At 49.4% G+C, this 23,967-nt stretch overlaps 2 protein-coding genes across 4 annotated transcripts; both read right to left on the reverse strand.

Moving 5' to 3' along the window:
• Positions 1-2,819: 2,819 nt before the first annotated feature.
• On the reverse strand, positions 2,820-11,201 carry LOC125442043 (sushi, von Willebrand factor type A, EGF and pentraxin domain-containing protein 1-like). Its single transcript, XM_048513145.1, has 5 exons — positions 10,941-11,201; positions 9,726-9,860; positions 8,612-8,779; positions 6,764-6,967; positions 2,820-3,614 (listed from the first exon to the last, which is right to left on the reverse strand). Exons 1-5 carry the CDS (start codon positions 11,176-11,178, stop codon positions 3,601-3,603), a joined length of 759 nt encoding a protein of 252 aa, XP_048369102.1. The 5' UTR covers positions 11,179-11,201; the 3' UTR covers positions 2,820-3,600.
• Positions 11,202-12,334: 1,133 nt separating this feature from the next.
• On the reverse strand, positions 12,335-21,886 carry LOC125442165 (histone H4 transcription factor). Of its 3 annotated transcripts, none has more exons than XM_048513344.1 (10): positions 21,805-21,886; positions 19,966-20,144; positions 19,063-19,289; positions 18,551-18,662; positions 17,219-17,371; positions 16,251-16,328; positions 16,022-16,142; positions 15,641-15,779; positions 14,599-14,723; positions 12,335-13,794 (listed from the first exon to the last, which is right to left on the reverse strand). In XM_048513344.1, the coding sequence occupies exons 2-10, from the start codon at positions 20,132-20,134 to the stop codon at positions 13,317-13,319; spliced, it is 1,602 nt and encodes a 533-aa protein (XP_048369301.1). In that variant the 5' UTR covers positions 20,135-20,144; positions 21,805-21,886; the 3' UTR covers positions 12,335-13,316. The 3 variants fall into 3 exon arrangements, with proteins under 3 accessions (XP_048369301.1, XP_048369299.1, XP_048369300.1); XM_048513342.1 differs by lacking the exon at positions 21,805-21,886 and adding an exon at positions 21,756-21,800; XM_048513343.1 differs by lacking the exon at positions 21,805-21,886 and adding an exon at positions 21,705-21,778.
• Between the last annotated feature and the right edge of the window lie 2,081 nt (positions 21,887-23,967).

A 23,967-nucleotide genomic window follows, 5' to 3' on the forward strand; every position in this document is an offset into this window, starting at 1 on the left:
AAGGGAAAGGAACTTGTAAGCTACCTTGAGTCTCCTTATAGGAGAGAAAGGGGGTAATATAATTCCAAAACTCTTCTCTCTCTCTTCTCTATAGGGATGGCAACTCTGGCCTAGGAAATACCTGGAGATTTTATGGGTAGAGCTGGAGGAGAGGAGTTGATTTTATACCCCACTTTCCCCTACCATAAGGAGCTTCAAAGTGGTATACAATCACCTTCCTGTTCCCTCTTCACAACATACACCTTCTGAGCTGAGAGAACTGTGACTTGCCCAAGGTCACCCAGCAGGCTGCATGTGGAGGATAGGAGACTCGAACCTGGCTCTCCAGATTAGAGTCCATGGCTTTTAGCAGGACTTCAGTTGGGTACAATCTTCTCCAGGTGAACGGATCTCTGTTGCGTGGAGGTCAGTCATAATCCCAGAGGGTCTCCAGCCCCCATCTAGAAATTGGCAACCGTAGGGGGCAGCAAGAAAGCCACAGGGAGGGGAGGGGTGGGTGACAGGGCAGGGGCAAAGGTGGCCCCCGTGTCTAAGAGATGCCCCCAGCTGCACCTCTTCACTTTTCTTGCCCCCTCTCACTGTGGCAAACAATCTTAAATTATACAATGAAACAAATGACACACAGAGAAAGAAAAAAGAAGCTTTCACAAGGAAATAATTCCCACAGCTCTCGGGTTCCTGCTGCAGAGAGAGAGGCATTGTGATTTTGGGGCGGTGCATGCGGAGAGGGAAATCTGGGAAAGGATTTCACCTTGAAGCTGGAGCATACCATTTTCTCCAGGGGGATTTGCAGGCATTGGCAGTCTGGAGGTCAGCTGTTATTCCTGGAGAAGACCAGGTCCCCCCTGGAGGTTGGCAACCATAGCTGCCAGAGGCGCACTGATATCCTTGCCACATGGTCTCCTCCCTTCCCCCACATTCTCCTTATCAGTCAGACAATTTACTACTTGGGAGGTATTTTAGCATGCATCAGCCAGCCTTCCTCTTGGCCTTGCTCTCTGCTGAAGTTTGAAAATCTGGGACACGAAGCATTCAGCTTCCTCATGGGGGTCTCTTCAAAGAGCATCGTCTGCATGTGCAGGGAGACCCCAGGAATTGGGCTGCAAACATTCACTTGCAGTGTATCCCAACAGCATCTTTGGGCTCCCCCCTCAGCCCAATTCCCCGTCAGTCCCTTCTTCCTTCGCTTCCCCCCCCCCACCCCCTTCTCTTCTTTTCCTGTTCAAAAGCCAGCACAAAACACTCTAGGAATCTTCAGGAACATTTTCCTTGTGGGAGCCAGTCAAACAGAGTTGGCACTTGCCGGGGCACGGATGGTGGAAGCAGCCTTTAATTTTCGGAGAAATTGGAAGGAATGTGAGAAAGCATGTCGCTTACATCCTGCCCTGTCTTTATTCTCAACGGGATTTCAGATTTACCGGCTGTTTTTTTACTGCAAACCGAAATCATTTGAATGGAATCTGTTTTAAGGAAGGCTGCTCCCTCTGTTGCTGAGTTGCTAATTTGGGAACAGGTTCCCTGATCTAGATTCCAGTCGAATAGCACCTAAGAAAGAGACCCAGAGGATTTACGAGGTATAACTTCAAACAGCAAGGCTGTGAGTTTCCCACCTTTTTTGGCAGCCTGTTCTTTAAAAAAATCTTTTTTAACATTCGGAGATTTTGGGGGTTCGGGCTTTTGAGATTCAAAGCTATCTTCGTATCTGATGGAGGAAGCTTTGAGTCTCAAAAGCTTACACCTTGGAAATCTTGTGGCTCTCTAAAGTGCTGCAGGACTTGAATTCAGCCCATCTGCTGCAGACCCACACAGAAGGTCCACGTCCTGACCAGCCTCGCTTTCCGAAGTGCTTCATACCCAGGAGTTCTGTCTAACACTGTGGCAGCGAGACAAGCTGGCAGATTTTGCCTCTGGATCATTTTAAATTCTCTACCTATCACCAGTGCGCATCTCGCCCTGAGAAATGCTGATGCTGGCAGAGATTTGAACATCCAGCATCCTGAGCTACGCCCTCCGCCTGCTTCAACAGGGGAGCCAGACAACCGCTCTCTTTTTCTCCCCAGGCCCCCCTTGGCACAATCCAGGCTGCAGAAGTCGAGGGGGTGGGGTGGCCAACAGTGCTGGGAAGACGAGAAACACTGCAGCTATTTGGGAAAGGGGGCACGATGCCGCTTGGGGCTTTGTGGTTCTCGGACACTCAAGGTTATTATTAAAGATGCAGAGATCTTAATTTTGAGCCAGTGTGCAGAAATTAATGGCACGCACTCAACCCATTCACACAATCCAGTGCAGGAAAGAGTGTGGGTAAAGAGTCAAATTGATTCATCCCCAAATAATCCTTACTACTACCCTGTTTTCCCGAATATAAGACATCCCCAGAAAATAAGACATAGTAGAGGTTTTGCTGAAGTGCGAAATATAAGGCATCCCCCAAAAGTAAGACGTAGCAAAGTTTTTGTTTGGAAGCATGCCCGACGAACAGAATACAGAAATATAAGACATCCCCTGAAAATAAGACATAGCGCATCTTTGGGAGCAAAAATTAATATAAGACACTGTCTTATATTCGGGGAAACACGGTATGTATGAGGGTGTGAAAGCTGGTCAATAAGGGAAGAAAGTAGATTCCATTGAAATGTGGTGTTGGAAGAGATAGTATCATAGAGTTGGAAGAGACCCCAAGGGCCATCCAGTCCAACCCCCTGCCATGCAGAAACACACAATCAAAGCACTCCTGACATATGTTCATCCAGCCTCTGTTTAAAAACATCCAAAGGAGGAGATTCCACCACTACGGATTCCCCCCACCCCCACCAAAAAAAAGTGGGTTCTAGATCAAATCAAGTCTGAACTGTCCCTAAAAGCTAAAATGACTGGACAGAAGCTGTTGTACTTTGGTCATACAATGAAGGGACAAGAGTAACCGGAAAAGACAATAACGCAAGGAAAAGTCGAAGGCCAGAGAAAAAGAGGAAGTCCCAATGTGAGATGGATCGACTCAATCAACAAAGCCACGGCCCATCATTTGCAAGATAGGAGTAACACCATGAGCAAGAGAATGTTTTGGAGGACATTGGTTCATGGGTTTGCCAGGAGCCAGAGGTGACTTGAAGGCATTTAACACACTCAAAGAGCCATCTGGGCTGTTGGATCTGTGTTTGCTCTTTGGAGTGGCTCAGGTTGTGTCTCTTGGCCCCGGAGTTCCTTTCGCATAAGAAGCCACATGGCAGGAACTGAACCCAGGTCCCTCTGCACACAAAGCCGTGGCTCTTTCACTGAGCCCTTGACTGTTACTCCTCACTGGCCCATCCAGAGTCGGCGCCTTGTTCCAACAAATACTGGTGCCCAGGCAGTCCACGCAACAATCACTGTGCTTTGCCAGTGAGGAATCCACGAACTGTTGGTTCTATCCATCTGTTTCCTCAAACTAGTTAGGAAGATGAGAGTCCAGGAAGAAGCCCAGTAAAGTCCATTTCACTGGCAGGTCAGAAGCCAGAGAAGACTCAGTGTGCTTATGATCCACCAGTGTCAGCACACTTCACTTGCACATATGCAAGTTGGGTGTCCGGGCACACACAGCAGACATCCCGTCCGTCCCGGCCTTTATGCCAAGTCAGCTGCAGAAGAAAAGACAGTGGGTTTGGCAACCTGCATTCTTACCAGAGACCTCTGCGGTAAAGACCACTTCTTTATTTCTTCATCGTATTTTTAAACATTTATATGCCCACCTTTCCACAGAGCATCTCAAGATCCAAAGCCCCACACCTAGGTTATCTAGGGCTCATTCCACACATGCAGAATAATGCACTTTCAAACTGCTTTCAGTGCTCTTTGAAGCTGTGCGGAATAGCAAAATCCACTTGCAAACAGTTGTGAAAGCGGTTTGAAAACGCATTATTTTGCATGTGTGGAAGGGGCCTAGAAGAACTGTTTGGATTTATACCCCCTTTTTCTTAACTATAATGACTCTCAAAGCAGTTTACAAAGTCCTTCCCTTCCTCTCCCTGCAACAGACACCTTGTGAGGCTGGTGGCGCTGAGAGAGTTCTCAGAGAACTGTGACTAACCCAAGGTCACCCAGCAGGCTTTGTGTGGTGGAGCAGGGGAAACAAATCCAGCTCACCAGATAAGAGTCTGCTACTCATGTTGAGGAGTGGGGAATCAAACCCAGTTCACCAGAGTATTCTGCCGCTCTTAACCACTACACTACTGCTCTTAACCACACCACTACTGGAGCAAGATTTGAATCCAGTGGCAACTTGAAGAAGAAGAAGAAGAAGAAGAAGAAGAAGAAGAAGAAGAAGAAGAAGAAGAAGAAGAAGAAGAAGAAGAAGAAGAAGAAGAAGAAGAAGAAGAAGAAGAACAACAACAACAACAACAACAACAACAACAACAACAACAACAAGAACAAGAAGAACAAGAAGAAGAAGAACAAGAACAAGAAGAACAAGAACAAGAAGAAGAACAAGAACAAGAAGAAGAACAAGAACAAGAAGAACAAGAACAAGAACAAGAAGAAGAAGAACAAGAACAAGAAGAGTTTGGATTTATATCCCCCCTTCTCTCCTGTAGGAGACTCAAAGGGGCTTACAATCTCCTTGCCCTTCCCCCCTCACAACAAACACCCTGTGAGGTGGGTGGGGCTGAGAGAGCTCCGAGAAGCTGTGACTAGCCCAAGGTCACCCAGCTGGCGTGTGTGGGAGTGTACAGGCTAATCTGAATTCCCAGATAAGTCTCCACAGCTCAGGGCTGGCAGAGCTGGGAATCAAACTGGTTCCTCTAGATCAGGGGTTCTTGCAAGCTCTCCAGATAGCCTTTCAGGGCCTCTGTTTCCCATCAGCCCCTACCAGCATGGCCAATTGGCCATGCTGACAGAGGCTGATGGGAATTGTAGTTCCTGAACATCTGGAGAGCCACAGGTTCCCTACCCCTGCTCTAGATTAGATACACGAGCTCTTAACCTCCTACGCCACTGCTGCTCCAACAAAATTTCCAGGGCATAAGTTCAGAGACTCTTGAGAGTTTATGTCCCGGAAATCTTGTTTATCTTTAAGCTGCACTTGAATCTTGCTCTTCTATTGCAGACCAACACAGCTACCCACCTGAAACTGTCACCACATACACAAGCATGGTGTAGTGGTTAAAGTATCAGACAAGGGTCTGGGAAACACAGGTTTGATCCCCCACTCTGCCATGGAAGCTTGCTGGGTGACCTTGGGTACTCTCACTGGGCTGTTGTGAGGATAAAATGGAGGAGAAGAGAATGGCGTAAGTTGCTTCAGAGCCCATCTAAGAAGAGACGTGAGATATAAAGCACATAAAATACTTTTAACCACAAGGGATTGTCATTTCAGGGAGGATGTTGTCTCAGTTCACAACCTCTCCATCTCCCGAATGATGGTGTTAAACCAGTGCACCTTTGTGTGGTGTGAATGGGAGCTCTGGTTCCACCAGTACTGCTATTCATATCAACAGTGCAAACGCCAGGGAGCGTGGCTGCATGTGCCCAGGGCAAGCAGCATTGGCAGTTCTAAATTTAGATCTCACTGCCAAGAGTTCTCTGTCGCAGTATTTCAGCATCACGTCCCTTCTTCCACAGCCTCTTGGACGGCTGCTGACCCTGGTTTGAAGGCTTTTTGTGGGGGAGACAGACGTCACCAGGTTCTCACAAAGAAGGAAAAGTCACAGTGGGTTTCAACCATTGGAGCAAGGTGGGTGGAGTGTGCGCCTTGACAGGGCGGGGGGTGGGGGTGGAGGGGCAACGCCTCCCCTTGGCAGAGTGGCCAGCATCTTTCTCTCCCTCCAGTCAATTGCATGGAGTTGGCTTCAGCCATTTGGCTTTATGGAAACTTTGGTGCTGTGCAAATGCTTTCTCTGATTATCACATACTCTGGCCTGAAATCCCAGTTCATATCTCTGTGCTCCCGTGGACTTCTGAGTTCCTTCAAACCTGTGGTGCATTTCTACCGAGTTCATTTTTTATCCTGCCCTTTCTACAAGGAGTGTTCCATTTGAACCCACGTCTCCCGGATCTTAGCTGTACACTCGAATCATGATACTGTAATGATATGGCGCTGGACGATTCATATGGACTGCCAATGCAGTTTTCTTGTAATTGAAGGATGTATGAATAGGGAAAGCTGAGAAGCACAGGAAATGCACTCTGCACATGCTCAGAGGTATCTCTCTCAACTATTTCTGGCCTTGATCCTGCTGTTGAAAATAGAGTCCTGGACTCATCCTTACCAGTGCAGACTTGATGACCTGGCAACAGTCCCTTGCTCACAACTAGTCTACCTTGCAGGGCTGTATGCTATTCTATGCTCAAACACCTCACAGGGTGTTTGTTGTGAGGGGGGGAAGGGCAAGGAGATTGTAAGCCCCTTTGAGTCTCCTGCAGGAGAGAAAGGGGGGATAAAAATCCAAACTCTTCTTCTTCTCTTCTTCCTTGGTGGAAGGGTAAGATAGAAGCATGACCAACCGACAGAAATCCCATCTTCAGTTCTGAAAGTTCCTAACTCTCACCGAGCTGAAGTCTGGGAATGCAGAAATAGCGGCCCCTTCAGCGGCTGGGCATTTGTGTGTCTGTGCCGTTCTGCACGAAGCAGCTCAGATACAGAGACAGATGGAAGCTTGTTAGTTTGCATGCCAGAGAATCCTTCTTTGCTTAACCCAGGAACCTGCCTTTGTTCGGGACACCCACAGCCTCAGAAAAAGGTGCCACCCCTTATGGATGCTGGGGGGACCCATTCTACTGGAACACTCACCGCAGGGGACGTAACAGTCACACTCACAGAAGTCACAGCGGCTGAACCAGAAGATCCAACCCGCTGGCTTTGTGACGCAGGCGGAGATCTTGACACAGTCGTGCTGGAGAATGGCCGTCGAGTTAACCACGTCGGGGCAGGTGGAGGAGCAGCCGCCAGTGACGTCTCGCTTGCTGATTTCAACACGGCCTTGGAGGCAAATCCCTGCCCGGAGAGAGAGAAAGAAAGAAAGAAAGAGAGAGAGAGAGAAAGAAAGAAAGAAAGAGAGAAAGAGAGAAAGAGAGAAAGAGAGAAAGAGAGAGAGAAAGAAAGAAAGAAAGAAAGAAAGAAAGAAAGAAAGAAAGAAAGAAAGAAAGAAAGAAAGAAAGAAAGAAAGAAAGAAAGAAAGAAAGAAAGAAAGAAAGAAAGAGCAGACAAATGATTCAAAGGAGGATTCCAGGAAAGGACCAGGCTGCCGAAGAGACAGGCTGAGGCACTGAGTTAAGACTGGGCCAGCTGGTGCTTGAATCAGGCACAACGCTTTAGACTGACACAGAACTCTGTTGTTCGAATTTGATGGACACTCAGGGGAGCCAATGTGGTGCAGAGCTGTTGGGTGACAACAAGGGAGGCTTGGGTTCAAATCCCCACACAGCCTTGTCATTCACCAGGGCACACTGGAACAATCACTCCCTCTCACACTAACCTGCTTCGCAGGGTGCTGAACAGATAAAATGGAAGAAAGAAGAATGGCACAAGTTACCCTATGTTTCTTGGCAGAAGCGTGAGATGAAAATGTGGAGGCAGACCGAGGGGAGATTCCATAGGTTTCACCTGCAAATGAAGCCATTTCCTCCAGGCGAACTGATTTCTGTAGTCTGTGCTGGTAATTCTCTCTGGTAAGAGATCTCTTTGCATGACAGCAGAGCGCACAGAGGCGAAACACAGCAGAGTTTCCCCGGGAATGTGTTTGTGCTGAAAACTAAAGAAGCTCCGAGCCCATCCATAGCTTCTAACTAATGTGAGGAGTCTTTATTAGTGAACATTCCGGATAGAAAAGTGGAGAAGGAGGTTCTGTATTCTAATCTAACTAGCTGGATGGTGAGGGATGCTATCTGCACCTTTCTGCCGCATGGTGCCAGATGGAGGGATGCGTGCAAGAATGGTGGTGCGTGGAGGAGAAGCAGGAAGGAAGGAAGTTTCACAGAGAGCAGCAGTCTACACATCAAAGGTATGAGAGCAGTAGAGAAAAGGTGCCCAGGGTCTTGACCCCCTCTAGCTATCTGACTCACTGGTAAGTCTGTCAGCGTGGTGTAGTGGTTAAGAGCAGATGCACTCAGATCTGGAGAACTGGGTTTGATTCTGCCACTTGAGCTGTGGAGGCTTATCTGGGGAACCAGATTAGCTTGTGTACTCCAACACATGCCAGCTGGGTGACCTTGGGTTAGTCACAGTTCTTTGGAGTTCTCTCAGCCCCACCCACCTCACAGGGTGTTTGTTGTGGTGCAGGGAAGGGAAAGGAGATTGTAAGCCCCTTTGAGTGTCCTATTGGAGAGAAAGTGGGGGTATAAATCCAAACTCTTCTTCTTCTCTGACACTGAGGCAAGAGACAGGAAACGTTCCTTCACTTCCAACAGTTTGGAGATCAGTTGTAATTTCAGTCAATCTCCAGGTCCCATGAGAAAGTTGGCAACGCCTACCTCTGGGTGATCTTCGGCTAAGAACACTCTGTCTGCTAACCTGCCTGCTAACTGGTCTACTTGCAAAGATCAGCTGGAGGAGCCACAGGTGTGCACTGCTCCCAGACACACAGCAAGGTCTGGGAGAAGTGTGAGCAGTTCATGGTCCTGCAGGCACCAAAGCACTTACGAAGGCAAGTCAGCTTGGGGGTCCAGTACCCGTCGGATTGGCAGACGCTCACAGGATCTCCCACCGGCAAGAAGCCAGGCTGGCAACTGTAGCGCACCACGGAGTTCACCCACCAGTCATTGCCGTAGACCATCGAGTTCGGCCCCACTTCAGGTTGCCCGCAGTTGACTACAGGAAAAGAAAAAGGGTCAGATCTGTGGATTTTGTGGTGCTGACGTGGATTCGTTCAGGGATGGAAATGCTCAGTTGACTACTTTACACAACAAACAGATGGCTTGTGGAATCCACGGCCATGTGGCAAGGGAAGTAGGGTTGCCAACCTCCAGGCGGGGCCTGGAGCTCTCCAAGAGTTACAAGGATTCTCCAGACTGCAGAGGTCAGTCCAGTTGGAGGGAGTGGCAACTTCAGATCACTGCTGATCCCTCACCCCACATCTTCTGGAATTCCTACCCTGGAATTGGCACCCCTCCTTCTATATCTCATGAGCTCCCCAGAGGCTCCTGGCTTCTGGGAACAGAATGGGATCCAGCAATGCCATTTTGATGTGGGAAAGCATGAAAGGGTCAGGGACGGGGTGGGGGTGGGGGGCAGTCTCAGTTGAAAAGGCTCTGGCTGAACAAGGACCAAAACAGGATTTTCTTCATTCGCATTGGAAAGGATGTGAAAATAAGGACATCTACAGGTGGCAGAGGGAAGGGCCTCAACAACTGATTTTCAGAGGTATTCTGCTTCTAGACATGGGGGCTCCATTTTGCCTATCAGCCATTGCTAGGACTATCCTCCATGAATTTCTCTAATCCTTCAGAAAAAAGGATTATGGCTTTTTAATCCTGCACTTTGCCCCAAGGTTTCCTCTCCACACAGACTCACACACACCCCCGGCCTCTCCACACACACATACACACACCCTGGCCTCAGCATTACTATGGAACTGGGCCAGTTTCTTCACAACCTCGATTACCTTTTGTCCTGATTAACGGCATAGAATCTTTTGGGGCTGGGGAGGCAGAGAAGCCAGACTGTTTTCAGTTTGCGCCAATGAAGTCGCATTTGGACTTGGGTTTCCCAGATCCAGACGCCAGCCCGCTGCCCCCGCACGAAAAGCCACTCTTACCTCGACAAAATGCCTTGGACCCAAACCAACAGCAGCTGCCGTCCCCGCACGGGCTTCGCTTCACCTCCTTGTGCTTCCCTCTGCAGCTTCCGAAACAGAACGGAGCTGTGCCTGACCAGTAAGAGTCCGAGGTTGCTGGAGGAAGTGGAATGGTTGCATTTTCAGACATTCCCAACATTTGTTTCATGTACAGCCCCTGCAAAGTGTTCCAATGCCGCCTGCAACTTATTAAAATCAAATTTTAACTCTCTCTCCTGTTCCAAGTTGGAGCTGGCGACTCAACGTTTACGGCATTTCCCAACATTTGCCCGGCAGTAGATGAGCACATTGAAAAGCAGAACGGCAGCTTTAAGTGGGCTTTTATTGGCATCATTTCTTAACTGTTTGTTAGGTGGGGAGATGGTTGCAAGTGGGCCCTTGAAAGATGCTACCAGAGATGCAAAGTAGACTTTGCTATGGAAGTCAAGCCAGATTGGGGAAGGGGCCACAGAGCTCCATCTCTAGTGCTGCAAGACCACCATTTTTCGTATCAGAAGCATCCACATGAATATCAGAAGAGCCCTGCTGGATCAGAATGGTGACCCCTCTCTGGTCCAGCATCCTGTCTCACACAGCGGCCAGTCATCACTCTGCCTACATTATCAGGCTAACTCGTGCTGCAACTTTGTAAAACTTGGGTGCTGTGTGGTTTCCGGGCTGTATGGCTGTGTTCTAGCAGCATTCTCTCCTGACGTTTCGCCTGCGTCTGTGGCTGGCATCTTCAGAGGATCATTCGACAAAAGCCTTCGAAAGCCTTTGACAAAACTTTGTAAAAGTAGATTGGCAGTTTTCTCCACCCACGCTGAAGATAGCCAGGCAGACCGGGTCACCAACACAACCCTGGAACAAAGCGAGCCAAGTGTGCCCTGCAGTGCGGGCAACACCATAAGCCAGATCCCAACGAAGCAGCCGCTGCAGCACTGCGGACACCCAGAAGGGACTACTTGGCCCCGTTTCCTCCTGGCCACTGTGGTCCTCTGGGACAGGCACTTTCGTACCAAGTTCAAGTGACATTCCTACCCTGCAGTAGCTAGCTTGTAAAAAAGAGCGAGAGAAATGGCAGGCCCTGACTCCACCCAGATGCCAGATGGTCTCTCAACAACCGATTAAAAAAAAACTAGGTCTGCTGATGCAGGTGACCCTGGATGATCCCTCCCCCTTCTCTCCCCCACTTACCTTCTGGATCCTCAGCTGAGGGGAACATAAACAAAGGTAGGAAGAAGAAGAGGAGTCCCAGATGCATGCTGCCTCCAAGAGGTCCAGCAACTGAACGCTTCCAGACAACACTCCCCAGAGTTGCTTTAGCCCTCGGCCTTTCACAGCGTATGGAATTAGGAGATGATTCTCTTTCACTTCCTGCCATGGGCTTGGCCAAGTCCGAGTGTTTGCTCGAGGGCCCTAAGAGAGCCCACATTGATTCTAGGCCCAGGAAAAGCAGTTTTTCTTCTTGCCCAGGCTCTAAGCAGGACAAGGAAAAAAACCAACTGGGTAAGCCTAGAAGGAAAAGCTTCCATTAATCCGGCTCCAAACCACCTGTTTGCTCCTTCCCCACAGATAATCCCAGAGCAGAAAGCGATTAGACTTTCTTCCTCTGCTGGCATCCTTACGGGACCATCAGGGCTGGAGTCCAGCACAGCAGCCAAAGGATAAAGCCATTTCCTTCAACTCCTGTTATGATTTTCAGCCAGCAATACACAGGGGCCAGCTGACAGATTTGATGCCTGAATGAGGCAGTGAAAGGGCAGAAGGCAGAGCACTGAGTTCAGATGGGGAAAGCCCAACCCAAAGCAAGCCTTGCCATGTTAAGACTCGTCAGCTGCTGCATCCTACTACGCAGGGTGGTTGTGGAAACAAAATGATGCAAGGCCTGTGAACATACAGCGAGTCTTCTGTTCAAAAAGTTGCCTTGTGCAGAAGTCCAATGACTGGTTTGTATAGGAAGAAGAAGAAGAGTTTGGATTTATATCCCCCCTTTCTCTCCTGCAGGAGACTCAAAGGGGCTGACAATCTCCTTGCCCTTCCCCGCTCACAACAAACACCCTGTGAGGTAGGTGGGGCTGAGAGAGCTCCGAGAAGCTGTGACTAGCCCAAGGTCATCCAGCTGGTGTGTGTGGGAGTGTACGGGCTAATCTGAATTACCCAGATAAGCCTCCACAACTCAAGCAGCAGAGCTGGGAATCAAACCCGGTTCCTCCAGATTAGATACATGAGCTCTTAACCTCCTACGCCACTGCTGCTCCTGGACAAATTCGTCACCAGCTCTCCCCGCTCCCCTCCACAAAACAGCCCTTCCTACTCAAGTATTCTTCCCATTGTAGCTGAAGAAGGGAGCTCTGGCTCTCAAACACCCCAGAACTCTTGTCCACCAGGTGCTACCAAATTTGAACCTTGCTACCAGACCCTGTACACGACTCCCCCCATCCCCTTTATGTATGCAGGGGAACCAACTGAGGTGCAACTCCATCAACTGGACCCCACTGGTGACAGCCTTTGATTGAGATTTGACAAATCTAACCCACTGGTGTGAATATCCGGGAGAGACTGCAGGAAACACGGCATCAAGCAAGAGCTGGCAGCTGAATTTTTTTTATTATTTTCTGTTGTTAACACAAACATTGCAATTCAGGAGTTAGAACCCCAGTCTGGGAGAACATAATGTGACAAGGGTGAAGCCTTCTCTCCCCACACCGCCCGGGTCTTCCAAGGACTCTCAGGCTGGGTGGAAAGAGCTCCAGCACATGATCCGGGGCTTCCTTAGTGACCCAGCAGCTCTCGTGTCACAAAGACAATGTGAGAGGCAGCTTCAAAGGCAGGACACGTGAACTGGGGAGCAGCAGCTGGGAACGAGGTCCTCTGAATGTCCCTCTCCCAGAGCAAGACGGGAACCGGAGAGTCAATGAAGCATCATCACCCAGGGAGGTTGCTGAGGATGCTCAAATTCAGCACGGTCAAGTAAAGATCGAGTCAGGGGTTCCTGCCCCAGCAAAGAATTTCAGGCTGAAAATAAGCCACGTTTCAAAAGACGGGGGGGGGGGGGGGTTGCAGTTCACGCATGCACCAGAGGAGTCATGTTCATGTCAAGGAGGCAGATTGTCTGGCATGGACACATTTTGCCAGGGGCCTGCCGAAGAACGGAAGAATCTTCCAAAGAGTGTTGTGGGGTGGGGCGAAAAAAAATGTCTCTTGGAACATTGAGCGCCTCCAAATCAGCCCCAATCCTTCCATTCGCAGAATGGGATCAGGGCGCTGCACGCCAGGCATTCCAGCCGGTGATCCAAGGAAGGAAGGTTTCCCACCACCCTTTGCACCGACCGGCAGAGCAGCGGCGTCCCCTCTTCCCTCTGCAAGATCGGCCAGCAGCAGAAGCTGCCAGCTGACCACGAAGTGTGTGGGAAAGAGTGTCACCCTCCTCCTCCCTTTCCCCAGGCAGCACCGATGGCCTTTGGTTCTCAGAATGTGCCTTCAGGAAGCAGGACACTCCGCCTCTGGGGGAGGAGGGGCAAAAGGGGGACCTGGAGGTCCATACGGGGAAAGGCGGGGCTACCAGGAGGGTCAGACAATCTGAATGCCCAGCTCCTCGGCTGTCTTCTGCAGCCTGTCCATGACATTCTCCTCAGGCTCCGTGGCAAACTCATCTGGCACTGCTGCTCGGCCCTCTGAGGGTGTGTTGGCCATCACATAGTACACAGTTTCGCTCTCCCCGCGCTCATTGGTCCTGTTCACAACGCGGATGATGGGGCTGGAAGGCGCACTGGGCTCTTGCTCGGAAGACACGTCGGCTTCTGGCTCTGCTGGCTGCTGGGGGGACACGGCTGGCGGCGAGTCCACAGCAGTGGCGGCCTCCTCTGCAGGGGGTTCCAGGATGATGCCCTGCAGGCTGCCCTCAGACCCCGCCAGCACCATACACTGGGTCGTGTCGTCCAGCACCTCGCCTTGCTTCTCCCGGTCCTTCAGCAGCTGCTCCGTGAGCTCCACACTTTCATAGCGCACCAGCTGAAGCCTCATGTAGCCATCCTCATGCTCCTTGTACCTGGGTGGGAATTGCAGAGGAGGAGGGAGTTACTGGGTCAGGGCAGATCCAAAGCGGAGCGGGGAGGGGGGGGGCACCCAGTTGCAGAGACCCAGTTCTCTGCTCCTGGCAAACTCTGGTGGCCAGCAGGGAGTCTAAATATTGGACAACACAGACTAGGCAGATAGGGAGAGAGTCCGTTTTTAAACGCCTGAGATCAGAAAAGAATTGGTAGCTGGGAGGCAAATTTACACAAATCTTTCCAGAGAATCTCACTTCAAAGGGAGAAGGTGCTTTCAGGGGCACAATGAGGTCCTACAGGGTGACAACTGGCCATCCCACCTGATCTACTGGGACAGGAAATTGCTCTAACTTCTGACAAGGAGAACAAGGACATGTTTTTGATGCTGGGACAGAGATACTGAGCTGCACCACCTAGTGGTAATTTGGAGGCCTGCAAAGCATCCAAGGCAGGGGAATTTGAGAGAACGGTGACAATTCTGGATTCCTCTTCCAAAAATAGACTCCACAGAGTCACTGTGCTAGCAGCAAGGAGTCAGAAATCACTGTTATCTCAAAAACCCTGAGCGCAGGCCAGAAGCACCTCTTTCGTGCTACCAAGAGGAGACAAGGCACACCTCGAGATCATAGTCCGACTCACTAAGCACAGCCTTCTGGATGCCAGGCGACGGCAGCGGCTGTCCTTGATGGCCCTGGTTCCAACAGGCTGCTGACTTTAGCAGCCTTGGGAAGAGGCAAGCAGAGGAACAGCAAACCTGTTTTCTAATCCATACCCTCACTTGCTCTGGGTCAAGGCCCACGTACCTGAAGCGAGGGTGGCCCGAAGGCCACTTGAACTGGTGCTTCTTCCGGAGGTGGACGGTGAGGTTGTTCCCACGGGTGAAGCATTTGTCACAGACGTGGCATTTATAGCGGGGCTCCAAGTCGCCCTGGAGGTGTTGAGGAAGAGAAAGCAGTGGCATCTCAGATAGGCTAAAAGCTTTTCAACAGCTCAGTTTCACAGAACTGCTTTCTGAAGAGCGTAAACAGGGTGCCGTGGAACCTCTGCTCCTCTCCTTTCCTGCCATTTCCGATAAGTTCATTGATTTACAACTCTTGAACAGCAGAAACATTTTACTCAGGTTTTTTCTGACACAAGTAATAAAAGGACAGAAATAAATTCTGAGACCACAAAAGTAAACTTAGGATCATTATCTCTGAGCAACTACAACAAAGTTTCTGAGGTATGGGGGATTGCACTTTTGTAGCGTACAAACAAAGATTCTGAAATTCAGCATCCTGAGAATCTCAGCATTTTTAAAGGTAAATTCTAGTCCTTAGGAAAGTATGGAAATCTCTGGGAAAATCTCTCAAAGCAGTAGAAGGGACAAAGCGGTGGTGGACTTCTGTGCCCAGCATCCTGTTTGCCTCTCTTAGGGGGTATTTTCAAGTATGAGGCATGCAAATTCCATGGATTAGATGTCTGCCTTCTGATCTCAGCAAGCCTCTGTGTTTTAGGTGGGAAAAATTGGGAAAATTTCATTTAGATTCTAACTACTGTATATACTGGCGTATAAGACCACTTTTGAACCCTGGGAAATCATCTGTAAAGTGTGGGGTCGTCTTATACGCTGGGTACTCTTATATGGCGAGTATATCCCAAACTCTATATTTTAACTGGAAAAGTGGGGGGGTCGTCTTATACACCCAGTCGTCTTATACGCCGGTATATATGGTACTAACAGCCATTCAGAAGTTTCTGCAGCTGTAAATATTCTGGTAATCCACCCCCACCCCGCCGGTCACTGAGGACCTTTTAAACAAAATCCACAAGGAAACAATCCGAGCCCCCACATCTCCTTCCCACCTCATGGACCTTCCTGTAGTGCAGTTTGATGGAGCAAAGGGAGCGGGCGCTAAAGCTGCAGGTCTCGAATTCGCAGCGATACGCTGGCTCTTTGCTGTGCGTATCCAAGTGCTTCCGGAGGTCGATGAGATTCTTGCAGCTAGAAGGGGGGGAAAAAAGAAGGAAGGAATCTCAGAACCAGGCACGGATGGAAGTAGACGGCAAGCAGCGAGAAGCACGGAGAGACACGTTCAAACACTCGTGCGCTCACACTGGGAAAAACACCTGCAATCGAAAAGGATGTCACTGGACGGGTCGAGTTTCCAGAAAGACAGAGACCAGCCATGTTTCTCGATAGCTGGGCCCCTCCTCTCTGCTTGCGCTGGCGCAGCCTGGCTTTACCTGTGGTCGCAGTAATTGCACTTGAAGGGCCGCTCCTCACTATGCCGGAAGCGGATGTGATTCCGCAGGGAGGAGGGCAGAGGACAAGTCATGTCGCACAGGGGACACTTGTAGTGGTTGACTGCTCGAAAAAAACGAGAGGGGTGGTCACCGGGAGGGGAAGGTCAGTGGGAGGGAGGATGGGGGCAGGGGAAGAAGCACACTTTGGAGCCAAGGGGCAGCCACTCACCGTGGTTCCTCATATGATCCCGCAACAGCCTCTCTGTGGCAAATCTCTTAGAGCAGTGGGAACACTGGAATCGCTGTTCTGTAAAGCAGAGAGAGTTGGGGCAGGAAGAATGGGGGCGGGGGGAAGGGGAGGAGGAACAGGAGGCAAAACTCAGTGGGATCAGGGGTGAGGACTCCTCCACATCAAGAGTGGCTGCCATGCTGCACAGGGGGGCGGCAGGCAGCCTCACGCAGATATCAAGCCCTTCCTCTAGTGTCTCAAACCCTGGCATTCTGTTGCTCCTGTTGGTGGGAAGGGGGCAGTGCTTCATTGGTAGAGTGTCTAGGTGCCTGATTCGATTCCCAGAATCTCCAGTTAAAAGAATCAAGTAGAAGGTGATGTGACAGTCCTGACCCCTCGGAGAGCTGCTGCCTGCCAGAATAGGCAAAACTCACTTTGACAAAGCCATGGCCTGAGTCACAATAAGGCACGTGTGTTGCGTGTGCTCTCCCTTCCTTCTCCATAGCACAAGAGAGATTGCATCTGTGGTTTAGAGGAGAACTTGTATCCTACTATTTATTTACAGCAAACAAGCAAGGTGAGTATTGTATTCGACAATACAAGGTGAGTATTGCCTACTCAGACTGGCAGTGGTTCTCCATGGTCTCAGGCTGAACCTCTTACATTACCTACTGCCTGGCCTGATTAAATGGAGATGTTGGGGTCTGAACCTGAGGCTTCCACAGAGCCACAGCCCCTCCTTCTAGAACATTCCGTTGATACTTGTGGACTGTGCAACATCCCCCTTTAAATACAAGAAACATCTCCACAGATTTAAGCACTGCTCGTGAAACCACCAAAGTGTCTAATCCTCTTGGATGCAAACTATTTTTACAAAGATGAAAACTGACTGTACCAAGATTCGTGCTTCCTCATATACAACAGTCACTGCTCCTCTGCATTACGCTACTGGCTGCCCAGATACTCACGTTCTAGGGCAGTCTGACGGCGGATGTGATCAAAGAACTTGGTGTTGTTGGAGAACATCCCGCCGCAGGTGGGGCAAGCCACCACCTTCTCCTGTGTATGACTACGCAGGTGTTCGCGCAACTTGCACCGGCCTTTGAAGGTACAGTCACAATCTAGAAGAAAGGTAACTCTTAGAGCCTTCTTTGCACCAATATGGCATGCACCCAAACAACTTGACTAATTTATTTGGCATTGCGGCAGGGAATGAAAACTCGAAGAGGCTCTCCTCACTGCTTTTGATTCCTTCTCACACACACACCCAATGCCTTACATGTCCTGCCATGTTTAGATGGAGCAGCTTTAACACCTGCCTTTTCTGTCAAGAGCCTGGGTTTGATCTTGTAGTCTTCCTTGACTATGGAGGCCCAGGTCACATAGCCAGAGAGGCCTTTTTTCAACTCTGACAGAAATTGGTCCAGAATGCAGTGGAGAGGCTCCTCACCTGTACAGTGGTGAGGCACCATATTACACCAGCATTAGGCCAGCTGCACTGGTTGTCAATAGAATTTCAGGTCATGCTCAAGGTTTCAACCTTTAAAGCTGTGAGCCATCTGGGACGCTCATACCTTTGAAACCACATCTCCCCGTATTGTCCACGGAGGACACTTCGATCCTCCAACTGTAACCTCTTGGTGGTCTCTGGCCCCAAGGACGTCAGGTTGGCCTCAACAAGAGCGAGGGCTTCTTCAGGCCTGGCTCCAGTCTGGTGGAACTCTGTCAGGGCCCTGCAGGACTTTAAAAATTTCTGCAGAGCCTGCAAGACAGAGATGTTCCACCAGGCCTTTGGTTGAGGCAATCCACAAATCCGTTTAGCCAATGAGAAGTTGGCTTCCTTTATTCTGCGCACGTCCAACTTGCACATCCCCTCCCCTGCCTGACAAATAGAGAGGACTTCTTGTCAGAATAGGGGATGAAGGGATTTTTAAGATGAATTGTGCGGATTAGCGTGCTGTTGAAAATGCTAGGATTTAGATATGGATTTGTTTTAAGTTATCAATTACGCTTTTAACTCAGTTGTAAGCTGCTCCGCACCCGGCCTTGGCCAGGAATGGGCAGGGTGTAAATCCAATAAAATAAATAAATGAAGCTTCTCCACAGAGTCAAGATACACCACTCACTTTTGTACAAGTGCCAATAAATGCTTCTAATAAAACCGCCAAACACAATCACAGGCTTTCTGGGAAACTTGACATCTCTTTTTCTTGGGCCTTCAAGCCAAAAATGCAGAGCCCCACGGTGCACACCCTCCCTCTCCCAAATCCCCGCAGTTCCTTTGCAACCCTAATCTCTACCTTTCCATCCACAAAAGACAACATGATTCTCCTTCCCGACAGCTTTATACTCCGTGCAGAAGCTGTGATCCTCCACATGCCTATAGAACCATTCAGGATTATCAAACGCTCTCTGATGGGAAAAGGGAAGACAGAGAAATCAAAAGGTTCGTGCACACAAAAAACACAACAGGCTCTGGAGAAGAATTTAGACATCTTGTGAATCTCTCAAGCAGCTTTTGAAGAAAGGAAAATAAAAGGACGTGCTCAAGCTAAAAACATCTTGGTTCATGAAATGAATCTGAAGCACATTTTAGGGGTTTGACAAACATGTTTTAGTTTTCTGCCGAATATATCCCTATACGTGACCAGACCACTGGGAAGACCCTGCAGGATATTTAATAGCACTGAGTGGGAGGGGACAGGCTAGTAGTAGAACATCTGCTTGGCATGTAGAAGTCTCCAGGTTAGGTTAAAAGGCAACCATCACACATGAAACAATGCTTGTCCTGAAAGTAATTCCCACCTCTCACCTCACAGTACTCCCATAAGCAAAGGAAGTTCTCCTGAATTTCAGGAATAATGTTCCGGCTCTGAAAGTCCAGCTGGCAGGGGGTCAGGTCCGACTGGCTACGTAGGGCTTGAAGTCCCCACTGTTTCAACTTGGTGTGGTAGCAGTGGAAGTACACGTGGCGGGCAAGGTCTGTCGGACTCTCTGGAGAACAGAAGCCACATTCCTGCCACAGGCAGGTGTATTCTTCTGGAAGGCAAAAACACCAGTATTCCCATTTGAGGAAGGCAGCATCATGTGCAAGTCCCAGGTATGTACACTTGCAGGCAGAAGACCTTTTCAAGTTATCAGTCTCCCCAACAGGTGTGCACATGTGGTACAACTGCTCCTTCTATTGAAGTTATTAGCATTGTCCCTGAACAAAAAATGAACTAACGGCTCTTCCCTCCCATAGACAAACACAATGTCTGGTATATATGTCTGACTCCTACTTTTCTTTAGGTGCTCTAACAGCCATCACACAATTCCCCCCGTGGCTTGCTTCACCCTCTACATCAGCCTAGTTTATTTAACTTCCAGACTACGATAAATGGGTCCCCAGCAGAGAAGGACCTTCACTCCCCTCCCTGTAGAATCATAGTCCTAACTATTTATAAGACTGTTACCATGACTTAAAAAAAACAGAAAACTGCAATTAGGAGGCCTGCTCTCCCCTTTTCCAAAAATGCTTTTGATTCTGATGAACTGTGTTTTAATGAATAAAATCAACCATTGTTGAAGCAAGGGAGGGGAATAAGGATGTTGGAATTTAAGCTATGACAACTGTACAAGTACGTTTTTCAGAGAATATCACTGCAACTTACACTGAAGGCCTATTCAGGGCAGACTTTGGATTTTTAAAATGAACTCTGTGCATGCCCCTTACCGAGAGAATCCACTTCATCTTCGTCCTCCTCTTTCCCGTGGAGGTGCTGCTGCAAATGCTTTGACACATGCTCACAGAACTCTTCCATCTTGGAGACCACAAAGGTGCACATGTCCCACTCACACTGCAGGACCAGGGCTTCTTTACTGCACACTTTCCCAGGAGGCATGGTAAGAGCACTGGCAAAAGACAGAGAAGGAACACAATTTATCTTAAGCTCAGGTTTCCAGCCATCCTTTACCATAACAGAAATAGAAATTTCATAATGACTGAAAGAAAACTCCAGGCAGCTGGCAACTCTACAGCTCACAGAAACCTGTCAGTTCTGACTGCATTCACTCTGCATATGCGCTAACCCCTGTGATAAGGTGAAACTATTTATACAGCACCTCACAACGTTCAAAGCACTGATTCCAATGCTCCTCCAACAACTCTACAGAACAGGACAGAATCATTATTATCATCCTCACATTTCAAATGACGGAGGCAATCTTAGAATGTGAGAACAGGCTTCCCTTGAGTCACCAAAGGGATCTCCTGCCCAACGCAAGTTTGGACCAAACAGCAAACAGGCAACATGGATAACTACGATCAAGAACAAAACCAAAACCATGCAGAGGCTAGACAAGTCAGTCCGTGCAAACCAATAGTACACTGTTGTGCTGTGTGGTTTCCGGGCTGTATGGCCGTGTTCTAGCAGATGCCAGAGATCCTCTGAAGATGCCAGCCACAGATGCAGGCAAAACGTCAGGAGAGAATGCTGCTAGAACACGGCCATACAGCCTGGAAACCACACAGCACCCAAGTGATTCCGGCCGTGAAAGCCTTCAACAATACAATAGTACACTTCTTGGTACTACATTTTTTGTATTATAATAAAAGCTATTAAATAAAATAACATGTCTTATTTTTATTGAACCTATGTACAACCACTATATAACTTGACTTGGATAAATAGAAGTATAACATAACCAAAGTTGAAGCTGATGAGCAAACCACAACAAAGCTACGTTTGTCAAATACATCAAGCTAACCTGCACATATTTCTTCACATTTCTAAACGGCAGAGGGCATCTTAAGACAGTGGTTCCCAACCTGGGGTACGCACACTCCCAGGGGCACGTGCTAGAGCATTTGGGGGTACATGAATGAACTTGTGTATTGGGTTTGCTAATATTGGAGTACAATATTAGAGAAATTAGTTGCCAGCGGGTACGCAACCGAAAAAAGGTTGGGGACCACTGTCTTAGGATGCGAGAAAAGGCTTGCTTGGAGTCACCAAACGGATCTCTCGGCCAAGGCAAGCCTGGCACACGGGACGCTGCGTGGCATTTGGCACCAACTCTTTCAAACCCACGTCAGTTTCACACTTTTCTTACAAGCACTTAAAAGTGCAAAGTGGGAGGGGGCGGGGGGGGGGTCGCACAAGCCGTCCCAAGGGTGAGTGGTCGTGCCCACCATGAGGCCAGAGAGTAGGGTAGGAGAACGTGCAAAACTGGACCCTGTTTCCACACCGCTCCCTTTCACTCCCCGCCCAGACCAAACAAGACCAAGTGACACTCCCCATCAGAGCCCCAGCCCCCTCCCCATATCGGCCCCTGCCTCGCGGGCCTCCCCTGCCACGTTTTTTGCGGTTTCAGCCAGGGAATAATAAGAGCCCCCCCGTCCAACTCCCTCACCCCACCCGAACCCCTCAGCCGAAGAAGCCGATTTTCGGGACGCGGAAACCCCTTTTGGACCTTTGAACGCAGGCTTCGGGAAGGGACACTAGGCCCCGTCGCCATAGTTACCATCAATTTTCTTCCCCGCCAACCTGCCCCTCGATAGCAACTTCCCTACCTGTGCGCAAGCGAACCGCCCGGAGGAATCCTCTCAGCCAATCAGAACGCCGGCGTTGGCCTTAACAGCCAATCAGGGCGTCCGGAGGATAGGGTGGCGAGAGCGCCTACCGGGGCTGTCAAAACAGTCCATCCGCGTGTCTTTTCCGGCGGGAAACAGGCACCGTCCAACATAAAGGTTCCGGGCTGTAGGGCAATCATTATTAAAAGGTGTGAGCCAAGAGAAGTAGGACGATAAAGGGGCGACGCGAGGAAAAGGAAAGGTTTCAAGCGATATGATGTATACCAGTGATGGCAAACCTTTTTGAGACCGAGTGCCCAAATTCCAACCCAAACCCCACTTATTTATCGCAAAGTGCCAACCCGGCAATTCAACCTGAATGCTGAGGTTTTAGTTTAGAAAAAAATGGCTGGCTCCCTCTTCCTCCGCCCCACCCACTTGAGCAGGGGCCAGCCTGCTCTAGCCTCCAGCAAGTCCTGCATGCACCACTCTGTGCCTCTCTAGCATCTCTGCCTCCTCTGTGCCCCCCCCCCCCCGCCCCCCCGGGCAGCAGCCACCCGGAGCACAGGTACCAGGCCCGCCAGCCGAGTCCTCCCTGCTCACCATGGTGTGCGCACGTCGTGCTCAGTGGCCCAGGCCAGCCTAGATGTGTGTGTGTGTGTGTGTGGGGGGGGTGATTTTCTGCCCCCCACATGATGAACTCTGTGTGTGCCCACAGAGAGGGCTCCGAGTGCCACCTCTGGCACCCATGCCATAGGTTTGCCATCACTGATGTATACTTTCCAGGTTTGAAACAGTGGTTCTGATGGAGTCTCCTGCAAGGGATCCTGGGGCTTGTAGTTTTTTAAGTAGAGAGGTGCCACTTTATTTACTGGTGAGTTAAGGATACTTGTAGAAGAAGCAGAAAAAGAGTTTGGATTTATACCCCACTTTTCTCTTCTGTAAGGAGTCTCAAGGCAACTTACAAACTCCTTTTCCTTCCACTCCCCACAATAGGCACCTGGTGAGGTAGCTGGGGCTGAGAGAGTTCTCAGAGAACTGTGACTAGCCTAAGGTTACCCAACAGGAGTGGGGAAACAAATCCAGTTCATCAGATAAGAGTCCGCAGCTCAGGTGGAGGAACGAGGAATAGCTGAAATAAAATGTTATCAAGACATTTGTTGTACCTTGATTCAGAGGCACAGAACTTGTCTACATACTACATTGCTTTCACTGAACAGAAGATTTCAGTCCTGGACATAACCTTGTTCTGCTGCTGCTCAAAACAATTGTGGAATAAAAATGGGGTTGCTGGCTCTGCGTTGTGAAATTCTGGAAATTTGGGGGGTGAAGCTTGGGGAGGACAAAGTTTGGGGAGGGGAGAGACCTAAGTACAGTATAATGAGTATAATAACATCATGCAGACTATCCTCCAGAGCAGCCATTTTCTCCAGGGAAAGTGATCTCTGTAACCTGGAAACCCGATGTAATTCCAGATCTCCATCTACTACATGAAGAATGGCAACCCAAAATAAAACCAGCCTGTGGCCCGCATGCAAGACACAACCTCCAGCTTGGTTTATGTAGCCCTTTCATTGTTAAATCCACAAATTCAGCACAAATTTTCATTTGACACTGGCCTGCCTGGCCAAGGTCAGCAAGAGAACCTGCTTCAGAATGAGGCAGCAGACCTGATATCTGCCAGCTCACACCTTAGCTTTGTTTGTGCCCTTTTTGGTGTACACATGCAGGCTTGGTGGGAAAAGAGGGTGCCTTTAACAACTGCAGATTGTCCCTCTCTGGTTTTCTTTGCACAGAGTAATACCAAGGCCTGTGTAGCCAGACCCCATGCACGAACAAACAGTACAATCCTATGCAGAGTTACTCCTGGCAGAACCCATAGACATCAATGAGCTGAGAGTGGGGTAACTCTACATAGAATTACACTGCTAAATTCAGTGGGGACATCTTACACATTAATGTGATAGCATTCCAGCCTGGGCCAACTGCATTCCAGGAGTGCTTATTAGCAGAAACCGCCAAACATAGCTTCCGATGAAACCTAGGATGAAAAGTAGAACTGCTTTTGTGCATGAACACATGAAGCTGCTTTAAACTGAATCACGTTCCCGGTTCATCAGGGTCAGTATTGCCACTCAGACTGGCAGCTGCTGTCCATGGTCT

Source organism: Sphaerodactylus townsendi, linkage group LG12 (genome assembly GCF_021028975.2).
Source record: "Sphaerodactylus townsendi isolate TG3544 linkage group LG12, MPM_Stown_v2.3, whole genome shotgun sequence".
NCBI classification, from domain to species: domain Eukaryota; kingdom Metazoa; phylum Chordata; class Lepidosauria; order Squamata; family Sphaerodactylidae; genus Sphaerodactylus; species Sphaerodactylus townsendi.